Source organism: Myotis daubentonii, chromosome 18, assembly GCF_963259705.1.
Source record: "Myotis daubentonii chromosome 18, mMyoDau2.1, whole genome shotgun sequence".
Lineage (NCBI taxonomy): Eukaryota > Metazoa > Chordata > Mammalia > Chiroptera > Vespertilionidae > Myotis > Myotis daubentonii.
In genome coordinates this window covers 24,616,345-24,642,809 of record NC_081857.1, presented here as the reverse complement: position 1 = coordinate 24,642,809, position 26,465 = coordinate 24,616,345, and the positions used below count along the sequence as shown (strand labels likewise).

At 49.8% G+C, this 26,465-nt stretch overlaps 1 protein-coding gene across 2 annotated transcripts in view; it reads right to left on the bottom strand.

Annotated features, from left to right (window-relative positions):
* Positions 1–26,098, bottom strand: part of TNR (tenascin R) — a 58,162-nt gene extending 32,064 nt beyond the window's left edge. The window contains exons 1-7 of one of the 2 annotated variants that reach the window (XM_059673463.1): positions 25,539–26,098; positions 22,675–23,151; positions 16,434–16,697; positions 12,576–12,691; positions 10,270–10,420; positions 5,811–6,080; positions 928–1,113 (exon numbers count right to left, since the gene is read on the bottom strand). In XM_059673463.1, the coding sequence (XP_059529446.1) occupies positions 928–1,113; positions 5,811–6,080; positions 10,270–10,420; positions 12,576–12,691; positions 16,434–16,697; positions 22,675–23,151; positions 25,539–26,040 (1,966 nt within the window). In that variant the 5' untranslated portion in view covers positions 26,041–26,098. Of the gene's footprint in view, positions 1–927; positions 1,114–5,810; positions 6,081–10,269; positions 10,421–12,575; positions 12,692–16,433; positions 16,698–22,674; positions 23,152–25,538 lie in introns of those variants that run through there. The other variant, XM_059673464.1, reaches the window with a different exon arrangement.
* Positions 26,099–26,465: the final 367 nt, after the last annotated feature.

Sequence of the window (26,465 nt, the reverse complement as noted above, 5' to 3'; positions counted from 1 at the left end):
CCCTGCGTTCCCGTCATCTACCTGTCAGTGGAGTCCACCAGGCGGGTCTTCCTGGGTGGGTGTGTCTGAAGCCCAGGAGGATCACTGGCTGGGACCCCGTCTCCATGGGGACAGGGAATGCTCCCAGCCAGGCATCATGGTGACCTTGGGCGTCGTCCTAGTCCACACTACCATCATCCCTGCCATTGACTCCAGCACGGCCTCGTGACCAGTGTCTGCCTCTGTCCTTGCTCCCCTCGCCCCGTCTCCATGCTGCAGCTGCACAGATCTAGGCCTTACATCACCTTATTTAAAAATCCCGGTGACTCCCATTCTAGACAGGGTGTACAAGGCCCCACCAGCCTCTTACCTTATCACTATTTCTCAGTCACAGTGAACACTTAAAGTTCCATCCATCCATCCACCCACCGCTTATTTAGAACTCAGTAAGTGCTAGATGCTGGACATTGGGGAGCCAATGACGAGCAGAAGCAAACACAGCCCACCTTCCACAGAGCTTTAGGTGGAGAGTGGGCACTGACAACTGCATCACCCAGCACGGTACGCAGGACAAACAGGGTCCTGGGAGGGGAGTGGTGACCAGCGAGATGAGGCTGCAGACGGGGAACCTGACCCGCCGGGAATGGACAAGGTGCTTGAGGGACTGAAAGGAGCACACCTGTGGGCCTGGAGCCCAGGGAGGGAGGGGAGACTGGAGAAGATGGCAGGAAAGCCAGGCAGGCCGTGTGGTGTTTATCCAAGAGCAATGGATGTCCCTGACATGTAAGACAGGACGTGACAGGGTCCGAGACCAGGCGATGGCGCGCAATGGCGAGTAGGGGACATATGCGATATGCTAGGCACGCGAGAGACTAAATCAGTGGCATCTGGCGGTGGTGTAGGTGGGCGGGAAGAGAGCTGTGAGAGTGTGGACACGATCTCACTCACCGGTGAGGGTGGCTCTGCTGGTTGGCCCAACGCTCTTGGGGACCAGCAGCTCGTGGTACTGCTCGCCTGCCAGGGTGCTGTACACAACCTTGTACTTCCGAACCTCCGCCTCACTGTTGTCCCACTCGAGGTCCAGGCTGGTGGCTGTGCGGGAGCCAACCCGCAGGTTCTTGGGGGCATCAATCTCTAAAAAAGAGTCAGACATCACCCAGATCACACGGGATAATGTGCATTTGTCATGCATCTTGAACATAAACAAGCTTTGCAGTGACAGCCCACACCTCCTGACCCTGCCTCTTGTGTGAGTGACCCCAGGCTGCCCTGCAGCCACGTTGGCCACCACGCATTGCAGGGAGTTTGGAGAGTTTTGCTTAGGAGTTAGTTATCAGCACACTTCACTCTTCCCCCATTTCCACTCGGAATTTCCAGCGGCGTTCTAGACATTTAAACTGAACCAGTTTGTATCATAAGCTTGAAACTAAGCAAGGAAAAACCCGGACAGGACAAAACCAGAGACACCTGTCACAAGGTAACAAGTGCTGGCAGGAGAAACTGTGTGCAGGTGAGGGAGCTGGACTAGACTAGCACAGTTTCGCGTTTGACCACCAAACAGAAAGGAGGCTTGTTGACGGCGAGATTCTGAAGCTGTCCTCCCTGCTTACCTGCACAGATGCTGCTGGAAGGTTTGCAGTTAGAAAATGCTATATACAGGGGTGGGCAAAAATAGCTTGACAGTTGTTCATATGGAAAAATATGCAAGAATTAATAATAATGCAAGAATAAACTCTGTTCTGCGTGATGTGGTAGACAGTGGACAGAACGTGGGCTTTGGAGTCAGGCCTCAGTTTGAGCCCCAACTCTGCCAATTACTTGTCACCTCACTGGGCCTTGATGGCCACGTGTGTAAAATGGACTAATAGTACTGACATTTTAGATTGTTGTATAGATTAGACGATGCAGATGATGTGCGTGGCCTGGTGTAAAAACCGGTGCCCAAGCCCTGGGCGGACTTCCCATTGCCTGCGACGCGCTTTCTGAGTTCCAACAACAGGGAACCCCCCATGCTTGCTCTGTGGGGTCCAATAATTCCAACGCAGTAAAGAGACCATTGCCATTGTGGTCTCTCCCACAATCCTGGGGGCTGGTTCTCTCTCCCAGGACTGGTCATCTCAGGCTTATTTTGGCAAAAAGAACACTGACACGCTGCGGGGTAACAAGGTAACAGGCGCTGGCAGGATAAACGGCCACTGAAAACGTTGCGAACAGGTCTTGTTGTCGAGACGTGGACTGGACTGTGCAGTGGGCCAGCCGCTAGTTCTGAGGAAGCCTGGAGTAGCCTGCTTCAATTGGCAAGTGCCAGGCCAGCGTCCCCAGCTGCTCCTGGGGAAGATGAGTGCGTGACTCCATCTGCGAGCAGCTTCAGGGTGACGAGTGTTCCGTTTAGTGATGGGAACTCGGTGAGACTTTGGGCAGATTTAGGTCTTTGCAGCTACTTTTTCTGAGAAACGTTTCCTTGCTCAGTGTGGCTTTAGCATCGGAAACTGCGCCTTTTCGGTGGGCTGTGTGTTACTCCTGCAGCACTTGGGTGGAGAGAGGAGCTTGGACTGCGAGGCATGTGGGAGGACCTCCCTGCACCCCACAGCGCTCAGTTCCATGCCCGAGGAGAGGCTGGGATGAGGGACTGGACCGGGCTGAATGGAACTGCAGTGACAATAGCTGAGGCTTAGGGCTCAGGCTGAGTCCTGTACCTGCTTTTCAAAAATCCCAGACCTTGGAAACTGTTTTTGTTTGCTTTGCCTTAAGGCCTGCGCTCTGTGATTAGGGACCAGACATTTTCAATGTCCATGATGTCAGAAGAGGTCAAGCCTGGTGGAGTGAAATGGTCTTGAAGCCCGACCTCTGGCTGCTGGGCTGGTCCCAGCCACTTGTCAGCAAGCCAGGGGCAAGGCAAAGGCAGATGTCCGGTGGGGGCCCCAGGGGTAACCTGGGGCTTGGGGCTCTGGTAGCAGCCACATCTAATCTCTAAAACATAAAGTAAACCCAGTGATCCCTGCTGAAAACTTGCCTCTCGCTTCCTATTAGGGACTCTTAGGGTGGCCGGCAGGCTCTGTGTGATCAGCCCCCTGACACTTCCCCTCGTTCACTGTGTTCCGGCTGTGCTGCCTCTGTTCCTGCCCCTGAGACACATCACGTGATTCCTGCCTCAGGGCCTTTGCACCGGCTGCTACTTTTGCCTGGAATGCTCTTCCTGGATCCTCACTTGGCTTAGGTAACCGTAGGTCTTGATTAAATCTTAATCTCCTCGGACAGATGTTTCTGAACTTCTCTCTACGTCATCCGTTTTGATTCTCAGCATAATGCTCATGGCTGAAATGGCCTGTGTGTTTCTTCTCTTCTTCCTTGTCCAGTGTCCCCACTGGAATGTAACTCATGAGAACCTGGGCTTTGTCTGGCTCACTTATTCTGTAGCCTCGGTGAGTGGGACAGTGCCTGGCACCTAGTAGGTGTTCAGTGAGTGCATGTGAGGTGCCTGGATGAATACTGGCAGTTCTCTGGCTTGTCTGTTCCCTTAAAGCTGTTAGAAAAGCCTTGTTAAATATCCCAGCTGCGGGGCTCTGAAGGATGCCTGGGAGGAGGCGGTTCAGGGACAGGAACAGCTTCGCCTAAAGGCAGCTGGTCCTGGAGGTGAGGTGGGGGGAGGGTGGCGGGTGCTCTCACTGCTGAGCAGGCTGTGGCTCCCATGTGGTGGCTTGGCCTTTGTGTTAGTTTCCTGGGGCTGAGACGACAGAAATGTATTGACCCATGGACTAGAGGTCTGAGATGGGTGTTGGCAGGGTTGTTTCCTTCTGAGGGCTGCAAGGGAGAGTCTGTCCCGTGCCTCTCTCTGCTGGTTTGCCTGCAACCTTTGGCTTGTTCCCTGCTTTCATCTTCATGTGGCGTTCTCCGTGTATGCGTGTCCATCTGGGTTCAAATTCCCTCCTTTCCCCAGTTCACGACAAATTCTCCCACAGTCATATTGGCATAAGGCCCATTCTAATGACCTCTTATTCGATCAACCAAATTAGGTCACATACACAGGTACTGAGCATCAGGACTTCCACATCTTTGTAGGGGACACAATTCAACTCACAACAGTGTTCAATAGGGGTTTGTGCGTTCAGTTAAAGCAGTAGCTGCTGGTTGGCCAAACGCTGTGGTGGCTGCGTTCAGTGCTTTGGGGATGTGCTCAGAGGGAGGGGTCCAGGAACTTCCTGAAACTAGAACCAGAGCCACCGTGGGGCAGGGAGGTGCAGAGACAGGCCTCTGGTGTCCTCAGGCTGGCGCTCTCTTGCCACTGGCCTCAGCGAGCTTCCATCTGAGCTCTTTGCTTTTTCTGAGCAGCCCTAACATCCCACTCACCACGCAGGAAGCAAATCTCTGTTTTAATTGTCTGTGCAATTAGTGCTCGCCTGGTGTTGAAGCCATCACCTGGAAAAGCACTTTGGCTAATGTGAATTTAAGCGGAGTTCTGAAATGACTGAGGGCCCTACCGTGAGGGGCCAGGCACACTCATCATTCCGCTGGCACCTACCAACCCCCAGCCCTGAGGGCTTATGGGAAAAGCTGCTCACTCTCCCTATCCCCACACTCCCCACGCCCCTGCACCCCGGAGCAGAGAGGGGCAGGTTGGAGGTGTGGGCTGAGGCCGCAATGCGAAGGCAGCCTCCTAACATCTGCCAATCTGCCAGGCAACCCGCAACAGAGACTCCTGCAGCAATGAACCGAGACTCAGGGCCGCTTCCCGGAAGCAGAATGTAATCGTCTTGATTGGAATTTTTCTGGGCCACCAGCCAATCCTGCCTCCATCTTGTCAACCTAAACATCAAGCACTTGCTTTTCATCTGCTGCTCAAGGGCTCTCATCCCCTTTCCTGCCTTTTTGAACTCCTTATCTGAGCAAAGCACAAATAAACCACGTTTCAAACAAAACCTGTTTTAAATTTTAAAAGGAATGCAGGACTGTGGCCCATGGGAGGCCCCAGCACCTGAGCAGGCGGTGTTCTGTGTATGGGGTGTGGGGTGGGGCAGGAAGGGCTGACCTTGAATTCACCAGAAGGTCACTATGGAGGTTGCTCTGCACGCGAGGCCCTGAGTGATTTGGGGTTGCTGCGGAGTGTTCAGTAACAAATCTGATTGGCACCTGGGTGGGGTGGAGTCCAGCCATGGGCTCTGGGAGAGTCGGGGAGCAGGTCCCCTAGAGGCCTGGCCTTTCCCGGCTGTCGGTGAAACTCTTTAAGAGTCCCGACAGTTTTGGGGGTGGAGGGGCTGGCCTCATCACAAAACGGGGACACTGACCTGCTTCACTCCGCCCGCTGTCTGTGGGAGGGAGCCTGTCTGCCCCTAGCCTTCGGGGTCACACTTACAAACGAATGGCAGACACAGGATCTCAGGTGAGGGTCCTTCCAAATCCAGGGGGTGCCATCATGCCGTGCAGTCATGATGGACTTACAGAAGTATTACAACAATCTCTGCAAGCAGCAATAAAAGGGCCCCTTCCCCAAACTGCCATTTGGGCTCGTCATATGGATGTGTAACCGTCTTCAAGACAATTTACATTGTACAAACAAAATAGCTGAAGCCATGGGACGAGGCTTAGAGCAGGTCCCAGGTCTGGCTGGAAACAGGTGGGACGAGAACATGGCTCCCACCACGGGTCCACGCGTGGCCCTCCACTGTGACGCAGTGTCACCTGGGGCCCCCGAAATCTCATGCTTCCTTCTTGCAATGACCATGGTGACCTGCGTGCCCCAGCATGCATCCTCTCACCCACGAATACCATTCTTGCCATGACAGTACCACCGCTGGCTCATCCCCTGTCATCCCTCTGCCCCACCGCAGCCTTACCTGTCGTGAACTGGGTGGTGGAGGCCTCGCTCTCATTGGTCCCACGGACGGCACTGACGCTCACCTGGTAGCGGGAGCCGGGCCGCAGGGCCTGCACTGAGTACTGGCTCAGGGGAGGCTGCAGCCGGAAGGTGGTCTTCCCGCCTTCCCCGCCCACCAGGCCGTACTTCAGGAGGATGAAATCGACTTTGGCTCGAGGGGGAGTCCACTCCACGAAGGCCACGGTGTCGGAGACATCTCGCACCAGGATCTGCGTGGGCCCGTCAATGACTGAAGGAGAAGGGTCAAACAGAAGGACGTTTGAGAAATGAGCTCTCTCCCTTCTCCTTACATCAGTCAGGGAAGGGATGGGTGTTATGATCCCATTTCACAGATGGGGAGAAGGAGGCACAGTAAGGAGACATCTCTTTTCGGAGGATGCAATTTGGAAGCAGGGTAACTGACACCGGAATTCAGTTTCCTGCATCTCCTGTCACCAGGCTGAGTTTTTCCCATCTTGGCTGGCTTGAGAGGGCCAGGGCTGCTTCTGTCTGGACAGAGAATTGAGCTTCTGGCGTGAGCCCCAGCGCCCAGCTCTTCGGAAAGATCTATGAAATTATCAGCCTCATCTAAACACCTGAGACTTCCAACACAGGTGCCAAGTGGGGCACCACAAGTATCCAAAAGATGTCCCTGCTCAGCCATGCGAGCAACACAGTCAGCACAGCTGCTAAGACGCTACCGACGGCCAACAGACATTTGTATTGTTGACACAGAACGTGCCTTCTAGGGAAACGTGCTCTTCTGACAAAAGAGGACCTTGGTTTTGGACCCATCTCTTGGGGGCTATTTTCCCCACCTGCTCTTGCACATTCCTGAGCCAGAAGGACACTGCAGTCACACGCAGCCCCCCATGAGCCCTGGACGCTGGCACTGAGCAGCTGAGGGGACCTTATGGTGGGGTGGTGTTACCCTCGAAAACCTGGCTGGTTTCCTAGGGGTCCCACCATTCATCCTGTGCACATTGAATTAGATGATGGGTGTGGAGGAAGGTGAGAGAATATAGAAGAAAAACTGAGAGAGAAAGGTCTGGTGAGGAGAATGGAAAATGGTCTTCACTCCTCATGGTATGTTTGCAAGGCCACCAGGCCTGCTTTGAATTACTCAGTGACTGGAGCTGATTGCTGTTAATACTGTGCAAGGGTTTGGAATTAGAACCAGAGACTCTGCTTAGCTGAGTGTGACCATGAGAGCGACTGGCATCTAAAGTGGAGGCCAGCCTTGCGGACTGAGCCCTCCCCTGTGGCGGCCGATACTCTCCCTGGGCAGAGAGGATGGAGCTGAGTTGCAGGACACCGGACATCCCACTGGTGTTGCAGAGAATCCCCATGGGAACTGGAGACAGAGTTTTAGGAGCAGAAGTACGGAGAGAAGCAGAAATGAGTGACTCAGAGGAGCGTCTAGAGATGGGAACTCGATTCCCAATTCTCCATTTTCTAATTCAAGTCTTTCATGAGGCCCCCATGCATTTCTGGCCCTGGGGGTTCCATGAGACACTCTCCTTCCGGTAAGTTCTCTTCCCTGCCTCAGCTCGTTAAGAAAGCTTTCCTCCTCATTACCAGAGAGCCTGAGACTGGTTTGTCATCTGCCCACGCTGGACCGCCTCCTGCTGTCTCCAAGATGGAGTGTCTCCCTGGGCCCGGTCTCAGTCCGACCCAAGCCTCTCAGTCTTGCCGAGTTGGGCCTTTCCCTGGTCGCCCCACCCGCTTTCTGGGTCTAGCCAGTTTTGTTCTCTATTAAGCAGCTTAGGATTTGGTGTCTAGTAACAAATAGCCCAAATGAAAATCGGCAGACCATTGTGGTTTGGGGGTAACAATATGATTGAACGGAACACATCCAGATGTTTTAGGCTTGCTGTACTTAGGGGTTTTAGGTAAGCTGGGCCATTTTTAAATGGTCTACCTGCCGTTATAAGCTTAATGCCTGAAACATAGTAGTCACTCAGGAAATGGGCGCTGGATGAATGGGAGGAATGGATGGGCGATCCCCTGTATCTAGGAGAAGGAAGAGGAAGTGTTCCAACGAACTGGAACTTCTTGGGGAAGAAAGAAAGATGTCACAGAAATGCAAATGATCAGGTAAGGCTTTTGTCCTTCAACTCTTTCCTTCCCCCAAACCCTAGGCTTAACGCACTGTCCCTGTGAGAGTGTGACTGTGTAGCTGAGTGCTCCAGCTGCAGGAGGTCTTGTAATTTGCATTCCCAAAATGACCTGCCTGCAAGAAGCCAGTCTGAGAGCCTGATGAGGCCTTGGAGCCTCGCAGGAGGGGGTTAGTGTAGGTCAGACCTTAGCAGAAGGAAATAATTAAACAATCATTTTCTAAAAATAGCAGGCAGGGTTTGGAGCAACCGTACTTTCTGCAGCCGCTCTGCTCTTGGATTCTGCCCTTCCTTGGCCACTTCCGTGAGCTATCCCATCCCAGCCAGGAGGGGTCAGCTTGCTTTCAACTTGGGCCCAAAATTCTAAACAAACACAGGTCCTACTCAGAAAGTAAACTGGGATAATTATTATTCTTTCCATTTCTTCACGACTCTGAACACAACACCAAAGTCTTAACTAGGATGTTTTCCTTTTGGAAAAACAATTCTCCCTAGCTTTACCACACATTTTCAGGTCTGGAACTTTGCATTTTCCTCTTAAGAAACTTCCAAACCAAAAATCCTGCAAATGTAAAAATGTGGATTAAGGAGAAGACTAAGGTGGTGTTGGACTACCTTCTGTAAGTGCTGTCAATACAGGGTTTCCCCAAAAATGTATACACACTGTAACAGCTGATAGCTCAATGTTGAAAATAAAATGTATTTTAATAAATCCTGCCTTTATAGTTATTCAAAGTGTGAGTATACATTTTGGGGGAACATCCTATATTTTGGAAGAAAAACATTCTGCAACTATAATGTCCTGGGCCCTCTGATGAACCATTGCCTTCTCATCGTCTTTTGCTTCCGACTAACTTTTTCTTACTATCCAATCACAGGAAGGAACATTCCACATCAGAAAGGAGAATCTACACACGCGATGAAAAGGTCAACCTCAGGCTCCAGATAACCTTGGGGAGCAAAGATGTGGAGCCCGCCTGGCATCCGGAGAGACTCCTGCAGAGCACTTGCAGGCTTCATGGCTGTGCAGTTTCTTCTAAAACACATTTGGTCTAGAACTCTGGTTTAAAAGCCTCTTTTTGGAAGGAGGAATTAAAGCACAAACTCTTAAATGACTGTACAGAATGTACAAGAGATGACAGTGAAGCTGCCGTGGTTGGCGGGTGTGGCGCGCCTGGAGAGAATGGTCAGAGGCCTGGATGTCCCCTCGTCCTGGCCTCGGGATGCTGCCATGGAACCCCAGTGCTCTGATGGAACATAACCTAATTCCACAACAGTTTTAAACCAGTGTTTTCTCTATCGAGCATAAGCCTCAGCACCTGATACTGCTCAGTGTGGATCCAATGAGCAAAGCATGAATCACTAACGCAATGTGTCTCATTATGTAGCCTTGTGGCTCCCTATCCTGGCCAACTCGGCCTTTGCCCTGACTGGCTTTCTTCAGTGTCAATTTCTGTTTATGAAAAATAAAGCTGTACCAATATTCGCCTATCTCATTTACTCACAGGGGAAGTTGCTTAACCTTCCAGTCTCAATTCCTCCCATCCCTAAAATCAGAACAAACATGATACCAGATGCTATTTATAACTTTTGAAAAATTCTTGGTGAGGGCACACACATATGCATTATAATTGCTAATTTACAGCCTTTGTTAGCCAAGGAAATGATAAGGCAAAACACGATGCAGTGAGTGAATCAGACCTAGAAATAAAGATCTTGCATGAGAGGAGCTGTGCTGAGGAAATAATAAACTTAAGTTCACCTTGAACAGTGACCCAACCTATACTCCTGGTCTTTAATGACGCTTCCCTACACTCTCATGTCTAAGTGTGTTCTCTGAGCACATGTGTATATACCAGGTATTGAGCACTCACTCTCATCAACACAGTGCTGATTACTTTCCATGCATTATCTGATTTAATCCTCATGTCAAGTCAATGACAGAGTTCTTATTATTCGTCATTGTAAAGTGAATTAAGAAGGGTTGGATGACTTTCTCTAAATCTCATGTAGGTTCCGAAGCTCAAGATACTAGGAGCTAACAAATGAGACCTCTTGGTGAGTAAGGCTGGGAGAAACACACTGGACATCTTAACACAGAATTTCCCCACAGAATACCCTCCTAAATTCCTATGCTTGCAAGAAGCAGTAAGGAAGAGGTTCTGCTTAGCATGTGGCAGAGGTCCATCTGCAGGTGCCAATGCTGTTCTCAGCTCTGGGAGATGTCCTCGCCCCCTTTGTCTCTACGTCTCCGACAAGTCTGTAGTTCCTCCTCGTGAGTGACCCAGGGGTAGCCTCGGGAGACAGGCAGGAGGCACTCACCGGTGGCCACGCTGGCCGAGATGGGGAGGCTCCGGGCTTGCTCCTTCAGGGCCACCACGTTGACAAGGTACTCCTCCCCAGGCTTTAGTCCAGTCTGGTTGAAGGATGTGACATCGCTGGGGAGCTGGGCAATGACCCCTCCTTCATTATTCTGGGTGGGGGAAGGGAGATGCAGAGAAAACAAAAGTCACTGGGAAAGAAAAGTGTTCCACTGGTTGTGAATTGTGATTTAAAAATGGGGACTCTTCCTCTCCCTTCCATGAGGACAGCGGAGTGTCTGGGGCCAGGGATGAGTCTCACCAGGCTCAGGGAGAAGGCCACCCCTATAGGAGGCTTTGGCAAATGGAGAAAAACAATTTTCAAGAACATTTCTTTGGCCTTTCCTGAGTCTATTGAATTTGCCAATACAAATTAGTCATGAGGTGATGTAGCTTAGCTTTTGCCAAAGATGAGAAGGTGGATGGTTACAGTTTGCATTCATCTTGATGAGCATGTTCTTGGCTACATATAAGAGTTGCGTATGAGTGTAAACAGCTCTGTGTACACACACACACACACACTTTCCAAACTAAGATGTTTGCAGATTTTTTTTAATGAGGCAGAGCTGTATTTTGCTGTGTCTGGAGTTTCTCATAGTGTTACTCAGGGTGCAAATTTGTCAATGTCTTGTTTCCTCTTCACCCAGATGTGTTAGGAGTCAGTGACACAACCAACTATCAGTACAGAGAAGAGAAAAAGGAAGTGTGGAACAAAGAATACAAAGGAGAGAGGAAGGAGAAAAATGGTAGAAGGGAAAATGAGAAAGATCAACATGACGACATTGGGTCCCAGATTGAGTATCTACCTACCTACCTGTCTGTCTATTAACGATTTTCTATGTGTGTCCCTGGAAATTGAGGGGACAAGAGGACTGTTCTGTGGCACTGCTCCTCTCCTCTATTCTTTGGTCTCTTTTCATGCTACCCAGAGTGCCCTGTATGTTCTTCAGAGCCAAACTCGTGGAAATCAGTGTGACACATGCCGCTCAGTGGCCCCGAGAATAATCACACAATTATTCTCTGTGGCAATGTGTTTGACCTTGGCAAGCCCTAGCCAGCCCCTCTTATTTGTCACATGTTGTATGTAAAACAGGCAAGGCTGGCACAGTTTTTTTCTTGCCTGAGCAGTAGGGTGGCATGATTTTCTCTGCATTATAAACTCATCTGCTTGTCAAACTTTGCTGATCATTTGAACACAAATAAGACATATAATAAAATATTTGTACAGAATGTCTGTTTAGATGTATTTAGGTTGCTATGACATGACTACATCCACATGGCAAGAGGGGGGCCTCTTGGATTAGTGGACAGAGCCGTGGACACTTGGGCTCCTGGATTAAGCCTGCCACCAACTAGCTGTGTAAGTTTAAGTTCACAGAGTTTCTGTCTCTATAAACTATGGGGACTGGATGTAAAATGAGGGGTCTACTCTGTGAGCTTGAAGGTCTTTTGTAGCTCTAACAGCTCATGCCTCTAAGAATGGTGAAATCACAGTCTTATTAGCCAACAATGTGTCATGTATCATTAAGTCTGATGAATGACAGAAAAAATGCTCTTTGATATTGAAAGATGAAGCCAGAGGGAAGGAGTCTGATTAAACATTATACCCCTATGAGTGATACAGTAGGAAGAACATCAGTGGGGTCAACAAACTCTGGAAAACCACAACTAGTCAGGTACCGCTGGCAACGTGGAAATGTTCGTTTTAGGATTAGGAAAATAAAATATGATTTTACTGAACAGAAACGCATCTTGGGATACTTTTAACTCAAAGATGAATGATGTAATTTGTTTAAGGGAAATTTTGCTCAATTAATAGGTAACGAAAGGTGTTTTTGTGTTGCACCTCTAGCTGTGAGAGACGGAAGCCTTACAAGCGGACTCTGGTGCGTCTGTGTGCACAGGATAAAGCGGGGCTGGCCACGTGACTGGCTCAGGTGGCTTTTTTATGTCCTAGAGAGAAGCCCCAGGTCTCAGAAGGTATGGTGTTCAGGCTCACTAATCACAGTCCACGAAACCCCAGAGCTTTCTGAGCAGAGAGCGGGGCTGGTGGCTGCTTCCCACATCCATCCTCTGTCACCTCAAGCCAGCATGCTGGGCTCAGGGTCCCTCACCACACGTACAGCCCAGACACCCACAGAACATCCCTTTGTGTCCTCAGCGGTGTAGAGAGCTAGGGGCCAGTGCCTTCCTTGCTGTCCCAGATCCCACGTGGAGGGTGTGGACACGCTACAGAAGACCATGTAGCGGGCTGACAGGTGGGGTTACCTTTGGAATAAAGCTGATCTCCCACCCGTCGAAGGAGAAGGAGAAGGGCTCCCACTGCACCTCCACGGTGGTCTCTGTGATGGTCTTGAACTGCAGCCCTTGAGGAGTGGAGAGATCTGGAACACAGCAATGTGGGGACCATGTCATAGGGTCCTGGGCAGGGACAGAGAGCATCTCCGGGGGCTCTGGCTGGGTGTGCTCCTCCCATGACAATCTTCTCTCTCTCTCTCTCTCTCTCTCTCTCTCTCTCTCTCTCTCTCTCTCTCTCTCTCTCTCTCTCTCTCACACACACACACACACACACACACACACACGGTGGGTCCCAGGTGCAGGGGTGGGCTGGTGCCAAGTCTTGGTGGAATACATGAAAACGTAACAAACCCAATCTAATAAATACTTGTTTATGCTTTCTAGTCATAATATGTTATTGAAGTACAAAAGTCACACTTTCCTTCCCTTACTAACGTGGTAAATCTTGGCATTAAACTCAATGCCCTTTTTGGAGAACCCGAACGCTATCTTTGGCGGCTTTAAGGATTCCAGAGAGGCAACAGAATGGCTGAGTGTTCCCACTTCACACCCAGGAAGAGGGAGGCACAGTGAGGTGACTAGAGGTGCGGACCATACCCACTGCAGAATGAAGACCCTCTTATGGGCAGGAAGAATATTTTGTTAGCTCAAATAACCAAGTGTAGGAAGGCCTGAACTGTCCATTTCATGTCCACAATCAAAGCAAAGTCACACACAAGGGAGAAGAGCAGATTCTGGGGTTTTTGCTCTTATTTAACTATCTCCTCCTTTTCTCCAGTGGTTCCTTTATCATTTCTCTCTTCTCTGCCTCATCACTATGGCCTCCCTTACCTTGTTATTTTCTTCTTCTCTTTCTCTCCTCTTCCTATGCACACGCACACACACACACACGGACACACACGTGGACAGGTCAGTGAGGTGGCAGCATGCTCGCCCTGGTGCAGTTCCCATCACCAGCCCTGGAACATGCCCGCGTGCCTTTTCTCAGTTCTGCGGGGAGCCTGCTTCCCTTTCAGCTTTGCCCCTCCCGGGATATTCTCCTCCTTCCTGGGTGGAAGCTCCCTCATGTCACTTGGTTAAAAGGCAGGGCTGATTCTGAGCCCACTCGAAGGCACGTCAGGTGCCTCGACATGATTTTGTCCTTGTCACCTGGGAGCTTGCCTGAGGGGATGCCCTGACGTGGCATAAGAAACGCCACAGGAGATGGAAAGCTCATCACTGCATGCACACAAGGACCAGAGGCAAGTGCGTGGGACTTGGGCCAGGCGCTCGCTGTGGTGACTCATCTCGGAGCAAGGTGGGGACAGCGCAGATGGGGACCTGCCTCTGCACCATCACTGTGGATATTTAAGACTAGTTCTCAGGCACCAGAGGAATTGGGGGGGAAAAGGTCAGATATAAACAGAGAAACAGAGCTAATTATAGGCACATTAACAGTCATCACTCACAAGAAGAGTCCAATATGATAATAGGATGTTTATCATCTGAAAAGCAAGGGACAAGAGGATTTCTTAAATCCTGTCCCCTCTGCCTGTCTCTATCCTTACATCCTTCAAAGCTCAGTCCACATCCTGAGAACTCCAGGAAGCCTCCAAGCCAACTCTTTCTCCTTTGACCTCCCCATTTTCTGAACTTTCATAGTATTTGTTACCCAAGTACCATCTTGTCATTTGAGATGAACATAAAATGGGCCCCGATCTCTTAGTTCATATTTGGTGATAAGTTTCATTTACGACCCAAGAGCTTATGGTTCATGGTCACCCCTTGTTCTGGTTCTGCGCTACTGCTAAAATCTGTGACATCATGAACAAAAATAGACCGAGAGACATAGAAGCATAGAATAGACTGTGGAACCTCAGAGGGAAGGCAGGGAAGGGTGGGTGGGTGAGAAGAGATCAACCAACAAACTCGCATGCATATATGCATAATCCATGGACACAGACAATGGGGTGGTGAGGGCCTAGGGTTGGGGGCGGGGGCAGGCTGGAAGAGGTCAATGGGGGGAAAAGGGGACATATGTAATAGTTTCCACAATAAAAATTAAAAATAAGTATTTGGTCTTTGTCGCTGGTTCCTAGCACACTGCTCCTAAAACACTTGGAATCTCTGGACTAATAAGATCTTTCGTGTGATTATTAGATAATTGGCGGCTGGGCCCCCAGATAGCTCGTCTCTGGAGAAACCAAGGCATGATGGGAGGGTTGGAACCTTCAGCCCCACTCCCAACCTCCATGCCTTAATCAATTGTGCCTCCATAATCAACTCTCCATAGGAAACCCCAAACACGGGGGGCTCAGAGAGCTTCCAGGGGGTACACACATGGAGGTACTGGGAGGCTGAGTACCCGAGGGGGCATGGAAGCTCCACGCCCATCCCCTACATACCTTGCCTTACACATCTCTTCATCTGGCTGCTCCTGAGTTGTGCCCTTTATAATAAGTTGGTAAGTAAAGCACTTTCCTGAGTTCTGTGGGTTGTCATCATTAATTATCAAATCTAAGGAGAAGCTGTGGGGACCCCCTGAGGGGGTCAGAAGTCCTGGTGACAACCTGGGACCTGAAGTGGGGGCCATCCCCTAAGACTGAGCCTAAACCTGTGGGATCTGATACTAACTCCAGGTAGTGTCAGAATTGAGCTTGTGTCTGAGAGTCAGGAAGTGGCATTGGAAATGATTTAAGAAGTCAGAGGTGAATAAAGAGAAAAAAATAACAGTGACTTCCTAACTCCTTCCCAGTCTCCTCCTTAATATAGTCAATGTTAATAGTTGGTATGCAATCTTCTAAAATTTGTGCTTAAATAAACATACAAAATATAGAGACACACCTATAGGAGTTTTCCCTTGTTATAAATGAAAAAGGGAAATGCCCATTTCTTAACGAGAGCAGTTTACTTGCTCTCTCTCACTCTTTTCTCCCCATTGAAATTTTCTAAACTATGTTCCAGAGTAGGGGTGGGGAACTTTTTTTGCCAAGAGCCATTTGGGTATTTATTACATCATTTGCAGGCCATACAAAATTATCCACTTAAAAATTAGCCTGCTGCATTTAGTCAAATGTTTAATTAACTCCCCCAAATGATTCTGCAGGCCTTATACAGTCCTTGGGCTGGACGTTCCCGCCCCTGTTCTAGAACCTCAACTTTTATCATCAAAATGGACTATCAAGATATTTTGTTAAACAAAAGACCACCAGGAAATTATGCCACCTCTCCATGAGAAGTGGGTGTTGTCAGTTGTGATCTTTTTTTTTCTTCTTCTTCTTTTTTTTTTTTTATTGCTTAAAGTATTACAAAGAGTATTACATATGTCTCCTTTTTTCCCCCCTGCCCTTGACAATCCCCTGGCCTCCCCTACCCCCCAGTGTCTTAAGTCCAGCATATAAGTTGTGATCTTAAATAAGATATTTTCCCACTCTACTATACACTTACCATCTGTAACACACCTTTAGCGCACGCTTATCATACGTCCCATTTCAGATCTCCTGGTTTTAATCTCTAACTAGAATCAAAGTCTGTAGAATTCTCATAACTTCCCTTGACCTCTATTCAGATCTAGCTTAGAACAAGAAAGAGCTCAATAAAGTACTTTTTGTCCTTTGGTTCTGTAATTGATGGAAGCTGCCTGAGTTTGGAAACTCTGTTCATCGAAGTGCCTTTGTATCGGCATACCCTTTCCCAAGGGGGTCATGTCGGAAGACTGTCCCCTCAAGCGCAATGACTATTGCAGGCATCCCCGAAGAATTAAGAAAAGACACTGCGTACTATCATGAATGCCCATGATCTCATGGAGGAGAAAAGAAAAATGAAGCAGGACGGGGAAATGGTACGTACGGGTGGCCACCTTGGCAGTGATGGGAAGGCTGAGGATGTTGCTAATGACAGCATAGACGCTGATGTTGTAGGTGAGACCTGGCTCCAGCTCTGTGATGGTGACACCACGCCAATCTCCAGGCACCCGCTGCTGGAGCTGGAGGCCCCCCAGGGCCGTCGGCTGGTAAGAGATCACATATTCCGTCACTGCCATCGGCCCGTCCCATTCCAGCTCAATGGACCTGTCGCTGATACCAGCCACTCGCAAGTCCTCTGGAGGGGCAGCTACCGGGAGGCAATACACAGATAGCATGAGCTCAGAGGACTGCCTTCTCCATCCTCGACTCACCTTTCTCCCTCACTTCTCACCCCAGGTGCCCTTTTTCAATGTTCTGCTCAGCTCAATGGCTGGGTGATTTCCAATGCCCTTTGTGCGCAGGTTCTTGACTTTCTGTGCTTGGTTTTCCCACCTCCGTGGGGCCCTGAGTCAGTGGTGTGCTGGAATCAGCTCCTACTGACTCCTGAAAGTTGATGGTCAAATTCTCCCGAATTTTGCAAGACAGTTGTTAAATAGAGCCATTGTGAATGATTAAATATAAACTCAGAATTAAGTAAATTATATTACAAACAAAGGTAATAAATACTCAAAATTCATCAGTTTCAAATTATTTTGCTACATTTTACTATTTTCTATGCCCTTGAGGTAATGTACATGTGTTGTGTCTCTCTGGTGGCAATGCTATATAATTGTATTCTACTGCACAGCTATTGCCAACTCCATGTGTAGTGATGTCATGTTGGTAGTTTGAAATTGGCCACAGAGGGAGTATTTACACCATGGAAATTGGCAAATGCTATAAAGCAAGAACTTTCATTTTTTTCTTCAGTTATTAGATACTTAACAGCATACCAGTGGCCAAAATTTTTGATAGTTTAATAAGTTGTCACCAAATTACCCTAGAAGACAATATTTGATTTTGTAAGTGGAAATAAAGGCTTACTCCTGGTTACTTTGTAGACAATAAGAAGCCCAAACAGTAAGTCCTGGGTACCATGGACAGTTAAAGACATGCAATAATGCTTCATTGTATCATTTTATCTCTTAAAAAGATACTTTAAGTTTTGAAAGAAATGTAACTTAAGCTAATTTTTATTAGCCTTGATCTCGGGGATAATGATAAAGAAGCATTCTTGAGGGCTTTGCTTTCTCTCTTGTTCAAATGCTAATCAAAGAATCACCAAAGAATAAACCTCCTAGAAGTAGCCTTTCATGTATGGCTCTCTTAGGAAATAGAGATTCACCAGGAATGTGGTATTAAATAATTGAACCTTTAGGACCAATTAGGAGGCTAATTCTAGTGTGCCTGCAGTTGGTGCTCATAGATGAAATCAAAGATCGGGCCAATATTTAAATAGTCATAATTAACGTATAAGTTTATATGTAATGGAAGCTTCGGTTAGTTTAAAAGTTGCCATTGGTTTTGAATTTCTCCTCCAAGAATTCTCATTTTTTCTTTTTTACCGTATAAGAGTGTAGGACTGAGCCGGCTATTGTACACAGGATTTGTGTGTGGAATGTGGCTGCCCCCGCTCCCCCCTGTTGTGCTCACATGTGCACCCTCAAGTTCTCAGTAGTGGCCGACAAGAGGCGCCCAGACTCTTAGGATGGACATTAGGACCACATATTTGCAATGTTGAGTATCTGCTTTGATTGCTTTTGCCCCAAACTGTTCATTGTGTGAAACAGTCTAAGCAACAGAGCTTCCTCTGACTGAAGATGGCAAATGTTGACCAAAACCAAACATTAAAAATTTATTCTTTAAATGTATAAAGCTAAATGTAAATGAAATTTAAATAGACTTTCAAATGATAATTGATAATAAGCTCATATCATTTCTAATTCTGACATGAATGAAGTTTAAACTGCACTGAGAACATTGTGTATAGTGCCTCAGAATAACGCCTGGGCCAAGGGGGAATGAAAGAATTGACCTATAGAACCTCTGAGTAGTTTGCGTGACTATAGCAAGCATTTATCATGCATCAGGAACGATGCTAAATCCTCTCACCAACACTGTGGGACATGTATCATTATTACCCCTATTTTATAGATGAGAAACGGAACTGTCAGCAGACACAGAAGCTACAGTTTGAACCAGACAGAATGGGTCTAAGCTCTCACCCAGTAAACAACACCCCTTTGAGGCGGCATAGCATTTCACCGTCTGTCACAGCACTTGCCAACTGGTGGTCTGCGGACCACTAGGGGTCCGTGAGGTCCGAAAGGTTGGCGACCGCTGGTTTAAAGAAACCTTTCTGACTCTATAAAACATGTTCAGACACACATTCTAATTAGAATTTTAAAAAATCTGTCCAAAGCAGCCCAAGTGAAGCAGATCGTGTAGCTATAATGATCCCAGCCTTATAGATGGAGAAACTAAGGCCCAGGTTAAGGGACTTGCCAAAAACCCAGGAAGTGGGTTACAGAAGAACTGATTCTCAAATCCAGGCTGTCTACACTGAGTGTTCCTTCCCTGCCAGTTTGTAGAGCGGGTCATGGTGGTGTCGGACGTCTTCTTTCATGTATACACAGCCCTCCAACGGAAAACCAGGCTGGAGAATAATTCAGACTGTCCCTTTAGCGGGTGAATCCCAGACTGCTTATCGTAGCAACTTCTTTTAAAAATGGGTCTCTAGTGCCTGCAGCCCGTGAGTCACACCGATTCCAGGCTTCCTCTGCGGGACGTCCCCTCCCACAGTGACAGGAATGGCCCTTCCAAATTTCCCGTCACCAGCAGCTCTTGGAGCATTTGGGACACGTCAGTATTCCTTTTTGGTTCCTTCTTCCCGAAAAGAAAGCTACAGAGGATGCCAACAGAGGATGATCCCAGACGAGCATTTGGGGATTTTAAAGTAAAAATGAGGTGTGGAAGGTTTTTTTTATCTTGATAACTTCACCTGGCAAGGTTTTATCGTGGGACACGGGGATGGTGGTAGGCACTGCTTCTCCTTCTGATGAGATGGTCCCCACTTGCCTTGAAACTGGCAGGAGCTGTGTGCACTGGGGGTCAATAATTCCTATGAAATGAAATAGTACTGAACTTAAAGCAAACTATAAAGGAACCATGTGCCTTGATGCTGTGAATTTAGGGTGCAAAGCAGTGTCTTACTTTCTGGGGTTGGAACCTGGGGAAGAGAGGGTGATTAAAAGGGAATAGATTGGGCCCAACTGGTTTGGCTCCGTAGATAGAGTGTCAACCCGTGGATTTAAGGGCCCAGGGTTCCATTCTATGTCTCTCTCACATCGATGTTTTTCTGTCTCTCCCCCTTCCTTCTACTCTCTCTCTCTAAATATCAATGGGAAAATATCCCTGGGTGAGGATTAACAACAAAAAAATGGAAAAAAACTGGTTTGAGGCATGGAGTTGCACATCTGCAAAGATGCCATGCTGTTTCCCTTGTAGATTTGCATCAATGTTGCACCTAGATTAGTTGCGTGAAGTGTTTTGCTCCAACGAACAGAGTGATTTCAGGTGCCAAAGGCAGGGCTGGCTGGGGTGCAGTCAGAAGCAGAGGCAGAGGCTGACGTTGATGAATCCCCATGGGTCTGACGGAGGAAGTCCAGGGACCCTGCTCTGCTGGTTCTTTCATCCTTCTTTCACGCATTGGCCAGCTCCTGCATTAACCTGCTGCACTGGGGGAGGTGTGAAGAGTTGGTTCCAACATCTGATTTCTTTTTATCATTTGACAGAGCTTGGCTTTCATATCAAGAGACTATTTCTTTGTGTATGTGGCTTTTCACGTGTTTTTTTTCAGTTCCTCTCTACTCGGCATTCCGGAGAGGATTAAAGAGTGCTAGAAGGTGGTCGGTGACCAGGGTTCTCATTCTCGCCCTGCCATCCATTAACTGTCTGGCCCTGCAAGAATCTCTGTCTCTCTGAACTGCTGCTTTTTACATCTGGGGAATGAGGAGCCCAGAGCAGCTTCTTTCTGAGGCCTGTTTTAAGTGCCATATCTTCACGTGGCCAGAGAACAGGCAGGATGGTTGTGATTTCGCCCCATGGCCCACTACGAGCAAAGACCAAGGCTGGGAGTCCAGTACGGTGTCCTCGTCAACTCTCAATTGCATCCAGCCTCTAGCAGCTCGGGGCCTCAGAATGAAACCCACACAGCAGGCAGGCGGGCTTCCTGCACCCTGGCAGAGTGGGAAGAGTGGCTGCGAGGACATCGGTTTTGTGGTTCTCCGTGTTTTCACCTCCTCGTGCCTGTGGGCGCAGGCGGCAGTGACGCTGTAGTGTGTGTGCCTGGCCAGAGATGACCAACAGAGGATAACTACCCCCTCTCCCGCATGAGCCAGCAAAGCAGCACTTTAGACAATGCCCTTCATGGTCTCTGGCAGAGACCCGGGCATTTGGTTTAAAAGGCATCGAGAGCAGTCCCTCCTACAGCGAGTGATGGCTCGGGTTGCTATAGAAACAGATGGAGAGGATGTAACTGTCCCTCCTCACATGCTTTGGGAACCTATGAAGTAATTTATCTGGGCCTTCAGAAATGATCCTCCAACAGCCAGAGGGGGCGTGTTGGAGGTCACATGGACTCAGGGTTTGGACTCCACCCAGTTGAGCAGGAGCTATACTAACAGCTGTGGCGCCTTCCTGAATGGCCGGGAGGGCTCCAGTTCGGTTTGGACCCTGGATCAGATTTAAGATTCTGTCCGCAAGGGGACCTGTCCCTGTAGAACATGTACAGTCCAACACAGAGCCATTCCATTCAGAATCACGTGGACTAGAGGGTAGCCATACGGAGCGGTGGCCCCAGCTGCTCTTTCACATCCTCAGATGGGGCCGAGGGAGCCGCACCCTGTGGGTGGGAATCGGGACCACGTGTCAGCCTCCCTTCCCCAGCAACCTAGTGATTTCAGACCTCGAAACAGCGAGGCTTCACTTCTGCTTAAATTTTCTTTCATAACAGTTGGTAGAACTAAGTATACTTTTATAAAGATATTTCAATTCAGAAAATAAACCAGGAAGCTAAATGAAATTATTGAATATGGAAAAAAGTGAAGGAACATGAAAATATTTTTTCCTAAGCAGTACATTATTATTTGCTCACTCGTGGGAGTTTTTTTTGTTTGTTTGTTTTTTGTTGTTGTTGTTGTTATTGCCAATGAACTTCGATAGAATTTAAGTTGAAGTCACAGTGCAGGAGCCTGGTGTGGCTGGCCTGCTCTCTCAGGGGAGTCACTGAGGATGCTGAAGTAGTAAAGGCTTCCAGCATTCCTCCCGTAACTGACATCAGAGGGCTGATTGGAAAATTCCCAGAATCACCCCATCAGGAGGGTTAAAAATGTTTGTTTGTTATTTTTTAAAATTGCATTTTAAATCCCCCTTGTGGGCACTCCAGCCCACTGTTACAAATTGAAGTGCAGACGAAATGGATCAAGGTCAATCCCTTAATCTGTGCTATTTAGACACACACATTTAGTCAGCAGATGAGCAATAATAGTGAGATGATAAAAATAATCTGATTTTAGGCAAAAAAGTCATCTCCAGGGAGATGCTGGTATTCTTCCCACCGCAGGATTTCCTTCCTGGTTTTAGGACACCTCTGTACGGTGTCCGCGCTGTAGACCCCAGATGGGCTTGGTTCCAATTTGCTGCATGTCATCTGGAACAGCCTGAGTCTGCACTGATTGTCAGAATGTGAGCTGCTGCTTGGTGCCTTGGCTGCTTTACTCCTGTTTGCATTTCATTCCTTACCTACAAACACTTCTTTTTCCATGTGGACACTAGACCATTTCATAAACTAACCCTGAGTAATATAGGCTCCAAAATCACAGGCTAACCCCCATCTCAAGTGGTGGCTGAGACTTGTCCTGGGACATGGTGGCGAGCAAGGGGGATATTGTGGACGCCCGCTGAGCCAGAGCGGCCGTGCCCAAGGTGGTCCCCTGGCCCGTCTCTCCCCTTCCCTCCACTCAAGGGCAGTGGGAAGCTGTCACCGTTGCTGTTGCCTTTGTTCAGTCTGAGCGTAAGATCCAACTTTCAGCATGAACCTGACCTTTTCAGGTTTCCCCTTCCCCCCTCTAAGTCTGCCCCATCCACTGTGATTGACGAAGAAACCAGCTCCCTTGGAAAGCAAGCGAGCACAACCCAATGGGGAATTATTTTGCCTAAAATCCACCTTCCTTCCCATCTCTCTTCCCCTCTCCAGTGAGTCTGCTGGGCCACCCATGCCAACGCCCAGGAGTGCCCCTTCCTACCTGCCGAGCAGTCGGGGCCCTGGTAGCCCTCTTTGCAGAAGCAGAGTCCCTCCTGGCAGTGTCCTCGCCCGCTGCAGGCATTCAGACAGTGCCGCTGGCCACAGTCCTCGCCCACATAGCCCTCCTGGCACACACAGGTCCCATTGGCACAGCTCCCCTTCCCGGAGCAGTCCCCGGGGCACCTCAGCTCGCTGCAGTCCTCGCCAGTGTAGGGCTCCTCACAGACACACTCCCCGTCCACACAGAGCCCCCGGGAGCTGCAGTCGGTGCGGCACCGGAGTTCGGAGCAGTCCTCGCCACTGTATTCGCTGTCACAGATGCACTGGCCATCCACACACACGCCCCGACTGGAGCAGCCCAGGGGGCAGGAGGGCTCTGAGCAGTTCTTGCCAAACCAACCTTCATTGCAGATGCAGCCGCAGGACTCGAGGCTGAAGTTGCCGTGGCCACTGCAGTGAGGGAGGTAGTCCAGTTGTCCTGGAAAGGTCAAGGAGAAGGTCAAAGGGGGCAGTGGCACCCCCTGAAAATGGTGCCTGGGGCGGGGTGGGCAGAGACCTCTTTTCCCTCTCTGATCAATGTATGTCACTGAGAGTTCATTTCAACCCATATAATCAATTTCATAAATATATTCCCCAGTGGGTTGTCTGTGCCTAGCATGGCGCTGGGATAAGAATGAGTGAGATCTGGTCCCTGTACATCAGGAGCTCAGTTTTGAGGTGTCTCAGCTTCCATTCCCCAGGAAGAGGCCTTAGATGAAGATTTAAGTGAAAGTGACTTATTCCAAAGTGGTCCCCAAAAATCTGGTTGGGGAAAGGGGAAGTTTGGGGAGGGAAGGAGCCCCAGCCAGGTACACTGTGGGCCAAGTCCAGGGAAGGTAACTTGGGGTTAGTCTTGCAGGATGCTCGGGTCACAGTGCAGGTTACCCCTCACCATGGGTTAAGGGCTGTCCCTGGGGGTGTAAAGGCTCAGGCTCCTCCATTCTCTCTCTGGGCAAGCCAAGGAGGGTCCCACAGCCCAAGGACAGCCCCTGACAAAGATGCCCAGGTGCTCCGGGGACTGAAGGGGTTCCCAGGGCATGTGGGCTGAGCACTGGGCTTGCTATGCAGGGCAAGATCGTATGTGCCACAGACTTGCCCTACTCCCTCTGCTTCCTGCCCTCACACTCACTCTGCTCATGCATCAGCCCTTGGCTCCAAGGTCAGTTCAAAGGCCTCCCTCAACCTCAGTCTCCTGCAGTCACTGTTTGCTATGATCCTTTTAGGATTCTGTGCGCATCTCTGTCCTAGCCCTTACCACGCTAGAAGCACAGTGGCTAATCTATCTGGCTAACATGAATCACACAGACTTATTAAACAAACACAAGCCCAGCACCGGCGTGGCATCCTTCTCTGAACTTGGCCTTGGGGATCTGAAGTGCAGTAAGTTATATCCTGTTTAATCCTGGCACTTCAGTCACCCTCACGGCCCGAACGGACAGCACACTGACATTGCTGAACACAGGCTCGCTTGTAGATTTCCCCACTTCTGCCAGGGAGCCTGGTGGGAGGCGGGGGAAAAGCCACTCAGAAAGCTGCCTAGCGTCCTGGGCAGCAAAGAGCCCATGTTCATGGACACCTATGATTTCCCCGTGTTCTGGCTCCATGGATAACCGACCTGACAGTTCTCACTGAGGGATGGGAGACTGGGCAACTGGACTTTCTTCTCTTCTTCAGACTGTTTTATTTACGGTTTTGGTTGGGGAGAGGAGGAGGTGAGAAAACCATGGCACCTCACTACTCAAAGACTGCCCACACTCACGTCCGTGTGGCTCAAGACATGTGGGCCATACAGGCCACTCCTGCCTTCATCCCTGCCAGAGCCTGGAGATATGAGACGTGAAAGCTGGAACCCAAGCTAGTGCGACAGATTCCTGCTCTCACCAAAGGATGAAGGGCAGGATGGCAGGCCTCTACGGGGCCTTTGGGTGAGAGGAGATGAGCACACAAGGCGGCAAACAGCTGCTGCTCAGGCAGGTTAGCGGGCAATAGCTCATGCTCCTGTGGGCTCATGAGGAGCCAGGCTTTCACCTGAGCGGATGCTTGTATCTTAATGCTCCGTGCCGTTCTGCTCTATCCCCATTTGTCGACAGGGAACGAAAGGCACAGGTCATGGGACTTGCTTAAGGATTAAGCTAGTAAATAACAGAGTCCAGATTTGAACTCAGGGAGTCAGACTCTGAAAACCTAATGACCTATCAGAGAGGCACAGACAGTAACTCCTAAGTGTTACTTGCAGGGAGTGAGTGAGGCTGGAGTTACCTCTCCTGGACATTCAGCCTTTGGAAGGGGTGCAGAATAAGCAATAGGAGTGTGTGTGCATGTGTGTGTGTGTGAGCAGGTGTGTGCACACGTGCGTGCCGGTGGAGGGGGCAGGGGCCAAAACTTCCATCTTGCTGGAGAAGACGGGGATGGGTCCTGGGAGACCTTGATGACTATCATTTACTCAGATGGGAGAAAGGCTGCGACTGAGTGAACATGCGCCTGCATTCTCTAGTCCCTCAGGTTAACACGGAGAGATATCAATTCAACAGCCGGTAAAAACCCAAGATGAATGCAGACAGACATCAAACTCCCTGCTCACTGCTGTGCTGAACGGATGTGCCATTCCCTGACTCATCCCCCCAGAAGCAAGTAATGTCTTTCACGCGGACTAGGTGAGCGTGTGGGTGTGGAGGATGCGGGTGCCAGTCCCCCGGGAGGACTGTGTGCAGATCTCAGAGACGCTTTATCACAGAGCTGCAGACTGGGGCTCATTTCCTTCCGCGTGAAGAGGGGCCGATTTCCCTCCTCTTCCCACCCGAAGCCCCTGCAGGGGCCCAGCCCTACCTGTGGCTGCACTTTCTTGGCAGCAGCTGCCGCCGCACTGGTCCCGAAGCACCGACACCTCCCTCTCCAGCATCTCGATGCGGCTCAGCAGCTCCCGCAGGACCTGGGCCGAGCCGGCGGCGCACGGGCAGCCCTTTCTGGGGAGGTTGATCCTGTGGGTGACGGTGACCTGGCTCTCCGGGTCGGAGGTCTGGCCCAGATACTCGGCCGGTGCCTCGTCTTCCGCACTCACCTCCTGCTCGGCCGAGGCCTCCAGCCCCGAGGAGCAGAGGCTGTCCAGGGGCACGTTGATGTTGTACACGTGGTTGAAGACCACGGGCGGCTCTTTGTCGGATGTGTTGTAGCTGGCAATGCCTCCCTCCTCCTCCACCGCCGGTCTCTGGCCCCTCTCCGTGGGAACCTCTAGCTGACACTCTGTGGGCTTGAGCATCAAGCCCAGAAGAATCAGGTTGACGCCAAGGAGCATATTCTTCAGGACCACAGTTTCCCCGTCGGCCCCCATCCTCCGTGCAGAGCTCTGGGTTCAAGACCAGCCCGCGGCTCACAGCATGGAGTTGTCGGAATCTGCAAGAGAAACAGGACTGAAGTTACCTCTGAGACCTGCGCTGGGTGCCATACTGTGCGGAGTCCTTCAAAGCCCAAGGACAGGCGGCCGAAGACGTTCAAGGGGAGGGAGGCTGGGAAGGGACGGGAACTACCTGGGTCATAAAGCCCAGAGCTCTGTCCCCTGAAATGGACGCTGCTTCCAAAGATTATCTGCAACACGGGAGACCAGCCCCCATGCGGGCAAGTGGTTCCAGCAAAGAGGGCCTGCGAGGCAGGGGCCCGGGCTCTGTGGAGAGTCTCTTTCTCCAAAGAAAATTCAGTGCTTCTTTCCACTCCTGGGTGAGAATTAGGATGAAGGCACCGTGGAGCCTCAGGCGCACC